General features: G+C 44.2%; 2 protein-coding genes across 2 annotated transcripts; both read left to right on the top strand.

The window, feature by feature from the left end:
- Positions 1 to 204: 204 nt before the first annotated feature.
- Positions 205 to 3,577, top strand: LOC119821940 (UDP-glucuronosyltransferase 1A8-like). Its single transcript, XM_038341027.2, is given in 5 exon segments — positions 205 to 244; positions 247 to 305; positions 307 to 899; positions 901 to 1,090; positions 3,383 to 3,577. Coding segments are annotated over 5 exon segments (1,047 nt in total). The 5' UTR covers positions 205 to 234.
- A 1,205-nt stretch (positions 3,578 to 4,782) lies between these two features.
- Positions 4,783 to 5,694, top strand: LOC119821012 (UDP-glucuronosyltransferase 1A8-like). The gene has a single exon (XM_038339810.1). The coding sequence runs from the start codon at positions 4,804 to 4,806 to the stop codon at positions 5,692 to 5,694; it is 891 nt and encodes a 296-aa protein (XP_038195738.1). The 5' UTR covers positions 4,783 to 4,803.

Below are 5,694 nucleotides of genomic sequence, written 5' to 3'. Positions count from 1 at the left end.
TCTCCATAGCTAGGAGCATATGCTATACTTATCAGAAACACGCAAGTATCTCAGCAGTTACTGTTTATTAATCCTTGATCTTCTGAGTTCACTTATTGGCAGTGTGTATGATATTTTTATTAACACGTACATATGAAATCACTTCCATGGGGGGCATTCATGGGGGTATTCTCTACTTGTGTAAGAAGAGCCCAGGGTCTCAGAAGCTAGATTCCCCTGTACTGCACATGTCCCATGGCTCCTGCAGTTCTCCAGCCTCCCTTCCTCTGTGTGTATGTCTGCTGCTGGCCTCTGGCTTTGCCCAGGCAGGCAGGCAGGCTGCTGGTGGTGCCCATGGATGGGAGCCACTGGTTCACCATGCAGTCAGTTGTGGAAAAGCTCATGCACAGAGGGCATGAGGTGGTGGTAGTCGTGTCAGAGGTGAGTTGGCAACTGGGAAAATCCGTGAATTTTACAGTGAAGACGTATTCAATTTCTCATACTCTGGAGCATCTGGACCATAAATTCAAGGTTTTCAGAGATACTCACTGGAAAACACGGGGCAGTAGCATATTTTCTCTATTACAACATTCATCCAGTGATTTATTTGAATTGTGTTTTTCTCATTGTAGGGATTTGTTTAACAACAAGAAGTTAGTGGAGTACTTGAAGCAGAGTTCTTTTGATGCTGTGTTTCTGGATCCTTCCGATGTGTGCAGCTTGACTGTTGCCAAGTACTTGTCGTTCCCGTCCGTGGTCTTCGGCAGCGGAATATTGTGTCACAATCTTGAAGAGGGTGCCCAGTGTCCCAGCCCCATCAGTTATGTTCCCAGAATTCTCTCGAAATTCACAGACACCATGACTTTCAAGGAGAGAGTGCAGAACTACCTCTCCTACATGGGGGAGCGTGCATTTTGCCCCATTTTTCAAAACTGCTATGGAAATTGCCTCTGAAATTCTCCAGACCCTAGTGACTGTGGATGACTGTGTCAGCCAAGTTTCCATTTGGTTGTTACACACTGACTTTGTGTTGGAGTTTCCCACACCTGCTATGCCCGATATGGTCTTTGTGGGCAGGATCAACTGCCACCAGGGAAGGCCACTTTCCAAGGTGTGTTATTTCATCTTTAGTACATGAAGAAAGGCCTGGCCTTGGACAATAAAAAAGAAATTCTTTACTGAACTGTGATTTGTTGTTACATTAGTTGCATCTTGGCTTTCGTCCTGGGATAGAGAATTGTTTCGTGCCAATTCGTTAATGGAGAGAAAATTTATATACATCTTCCTTGTTTGTATGTTTGTGTATATCCACAGTATGATTAGAGAGAACTTTCAAACATAATCCAGATTTAAATGTGTGTGTGTGTGTGTGTGTGTGTGTGTGTGTGTGTGTGATGGGAACTGGAAGGGGACATTGAAAGGGGAAGAAGAGGCGTAAGGGAGGCAAGAGCAGGAAAGAGAAGATACTAGAATACATTTTACAAGAACGTATGAAGGGGCACTTATTAGACTGTGGGAGGAGATCAGTAAAGGGACAGATGAAGGGTACATGGCCTGACTGGACAAGGTTTAGCTTCTGAGCTCTCAGCATAATTAGGGGGAACCGAGATACCCTGGATATAGCCGCCATTGCTCTGATCATCCAGAGGTGACATGACTCTCTGGCTTGAGTCACTGTCCATGTTCCAGCCATCCCACCCTCATTCTACCTCTCAAGTCACTACATTTCACTCTCCTTTGGGGCCCTGTGGCTGTTGCCATCTCAGAATCCTGTTTCTCCCTCTTATATTTGTGCAAAACATACCTATCTTTTTTTGAGTCTGGCCTCAGTGATATCTTTTGGGAAACTTTCCATGATCCCCAGAAATAGTAGAAGTTTGATCTCATAGTGGTTGGGGAACACTTTCTTGGAGAAAGTCTTACCACAATGCTGATTGTGACCTCCAGGGCAGAGGCCAGAGTTGACTCTAAGTGTCTGTCTACTTTCCCTGTCTGACATCATTTGTTGGATGTATAAAAAGGGCTGGAATATATGCTGTGCCTAAGGATTTTGCCCTCTCTTGCTCCATGTCATACTTTGTGACTGTCAAATTGTGTCACTCCCAAATCCAAAAGGACTTGCAAACATGAAGCTGGGAAATGGTGGGAGATGTTCAGTCTTTTATTCAGTGAACCAAAGTGTACCCAACATGCACGTATATACACAAATGTGTCCCCTAACCCCAAACTTAGACATGGATACATATACAAATGAAGACCCTTTGGTACACAGCAAGGATAAAGTGTAGCTACAAATCTGACTTTTTATAAATAAAATTCCTGGGACCCAGGAAGTTATTAGAGTTCCCGGAGCAGAGTTCTTTTGATGCTGTGTTTCTGGATCCTTTCAATATGCACGGCTTAAGTGTTGCCAAGTACTTTTCACTCCCTCTGTGGACTTCAGTAATCTTTTGTCTCTATATTGATGATGGGACTCAGTGCCTCCATCCTCTGTCTTACATCCTCAAAACTCATATTTATACTCCAAAGACCCTTCTTTGAGATTCAGGAGCAGTGGTGTCTCCACAGTCAGTAAGATTGTCAAGGTGGATGGTGCTATCGCCTTCTAGTTCGTCAAGATAACAATCCCGCTTGGATGTTTACATCTTGGTTAGGGGTGAGCAGAATCAGTGACGTTTAAAGTTAACAGAAAAACATCTGCAGGAAGAATTCTGTGTTCTCCTTTTCCTTACAACTGAAGGAACGAGGTGGGAAACATTTTTAAATATGATCATAACCCTGTTGGCAAGAGAACATAAAAACCAATGCAGGCAGAGATGGATGCTCGGGTGCTTCATTAATGTTTGAAGAGGGAAGAAGGGAAGGGCAGATGAATGAGTTTGGAACGTTTGTTGCAAGGAGGGATGGGGGTGAAACTAAGGGCTTCTTTTCCAAAGCTATTTTGTTTGGCCTGATGATCACATAGCAGATATATAAAGATCACTGTGAAGGAGTACCTGCCTCATCACATTTTAGTCTTTGGTTGGAATGAGAGGACCAATTTCCCACTGGGAATATGCTGAGACCTAGTCATTAAATACCTTTGGTGTGCAGGCACCCTTTCCAGGGATGCCAGTTAGCGCCAAGTTGGGGTATGGAGTCAGTCAGTAATACAGTGGCCAGAGAGAAGGAGGATGTCACACCAGGAAACTAGAAACTTAGAAGTGGATTTGGGATAGAATCCTTGAAATGCCTCTAGCCAGGGGAGCATCTCCTCTGTTAACACATCCTGTGATAGGAAAGGGGATCATGTTATCCAGAGCTTTACACCAGTGCTTCACAGAGCTGTCTGGGTTAAGGAAAAACAAGAGCAACCTATATTTATTATTATTTTATCACAGATAATGGAGGTTCTATAAACTAGAAAACACTGAAGATAGCAAGTATCAGATCCCTGGTGAGGGACTTGGTTGACCAGGCAACACCCATTGCCCATTGCTCTGAGAGTCTCACCACAGGTGCTGCTGCATCAGCTGTCCTGGTAGCTGAACCTGCACTGCGTGCTGGGAGCATACCCAGAGCCATTGAGCTTTGGACTCAAGAAAAAGACTTTGCGTGACTACTGTTCATTCAGAGATAAGGGAGATTAGAGTTTTTAGTTAAACATGCTAGCACATTGCCAAATATCCTGTCTAATGACTCAACACCAGAACTAAGTTCAGGATCTGAGCAACATTGTTCTCATTACCAGTTTGGGAATCAGGCAACGCTTCTGTTCTGAACCTGTGATGACATCTCAAAGTCCTAATTCAGAGTGACCTCAAAATCTTCAGCAAAGAAAAGCCTCTGGTCATTGTACGTGGGGCAAATTAACCTGGCCATCATCACTGGAGGACTCAGAGGCCTGTCAAGAGTTCAGAGGCACGGGGGCTGGAGAGATGGCTCAGTGGTTAAGAGAATTGCCTGCTCTTCCAAAGGTCTTGAGTTCAATTCCTGGCAACCACATGGTGGCTCACAACCATCTGTAAATGAGGTCTGGTGCCTTCTTCTGGCCTGCAGACATACACACAGACAGAATATTGTATGCATAATAAATAAATAAATATTTAAAAAAGAGTTCAGAGGCTTAACACTTTCTTACCTTCTGTCTAGATGATGATTCAGAAGCCAGGCTCAGAAATTCTATCCTTGAAGGAAAGAAAGGAATCTTTCCACTGACTCTCAAACAGCCAGTATTTCAGAGATACTACTTTGATTATGGGTGGTGCCTGGATTACTGGCTTACAGCATCCACAGGCTGAGTGGCTGTCAGTCAAGTCTCTTCCAATCTCAGATCTGTGAAGCTGCCACACCTACAAGAGTTGTAGACTTGTTTTGCCTCTGTCCCAGCCCCTCCTACACAAAGTGTTCTTTACTGAGGGACTGGCTTTCCTGTGATCTTCTCTAGCATTCTGTTGCTCTTCCTCTTGACCAGCTCATTGCCATTGTCTAGTCTTAGCCTACTTTCTTAGGATGTTCAAACAAACGCACGATGCATAGAGACTCCTTATAGGCAGTGAATTCTAAATTCCAAAAATCCATACACATTGTTTCATTACTCTTTCAAAACTGGGATTGCAAGAGAAGACATAATCTTTCCAAGGCAAAGATCATACTTTCTTTACTTGAAAAACACATAAGTAGATATTTCAGCCAGTGAAGTTCATTAGTTATTATTCTTTTTGAGTGAGTCATTATCATTGAATTTTACTTCCCTTATGCATATACAAACACCTATAGCTGCTGGGAGTGCTTTGTTGTGTTGTAAGAGCCCAGAGTCTCAGTAGCTGGATCTTCCTGTTCTGCATGTCTCCAATGGCTCCTGCAGGTTTCCCAGCCTCTCTTCCTCTCTGTGTGTGTCTGCTGCTGGTGTCTGGCTTTGCCCAGGCAGGCAGGCTGCTGGTGGTGCCCATGGACGGGAGCCACTGGTTTACCATGCAGTCGGTTGTGGAGAAGCTCATCCACAAAGGACATGAGGTGGTGGCAGTTGTGCCAGAGGTGAGTTGGCAACTGGGAAAATCCCTGAATTTTACAGTGAAGACGTACTCAACTTCTCACACTCTGGAGGATTTGGACCGAGAATTCAAGGTTTTTAGTGATTCTCGGTGGAGACCTTGGAAAGAAAACCTCTACTCTTTATTTCAGAACACAAACAGCAAGTATTTCGAATTAATATTTTCACAGTGTAGGAGTTTGTTTAATGACAAGAAGTTAGTGGAGTACCTGAAGCAGAGTTCTTTTGATGCTGTGTTTCTGGATCCTTTCGACGTGTGCGGCTTGACTGTTGCCAAGTACTTGTCGCTCCCGTCCGTGATCTTCACTAGAGGCTTATTTTGTTATTTTCTTGACAATGGTGCCCAGTGCCCCAGTCCTCTTTCTTATGTTCCCAGAGGTCTCTTCAGACTCACAGACAACATGGCTTTCAAGGAGAGAGTGTGGAACCATCTTGCCTATACGGCGGAGCATTTAATTTGCCCCCATGTTTACAAAACTGCCATAGAAATTGCCTCTGAAGTTCTCCAGACCCCAGTGTCTATGGAAGACCTCTTCAGTCAAGTGTCCATTTGGCTGTTACGCACTGACTTTGTGTTGGATTTCCCCAGACCTGTGATGCCCAATATGGTCTTCATTGGCGGCATCAACTGCCACCAGGGAAAACCACTTTCTAAGGTATGTTGTCTTTCCTTTAGCACATGA

Source organism: Arvicola amphibius, chromosome 8 (genome assembly GCF_903992535.2).
Source record: "Arvicola amphibius chromosome 8, mArvAmp1.2, whole genome shotgun sequence".
NCBI lineage: Eukaryota > Metazoa > Chordata > Mammalia > Rodentia > Cricetidae > Arvicola > Arvicola amphibius.
Note: the sequence above shows the minus strand (reverse complement) of the source record. Positions and strands in the feature narration are given on the sequence as shown.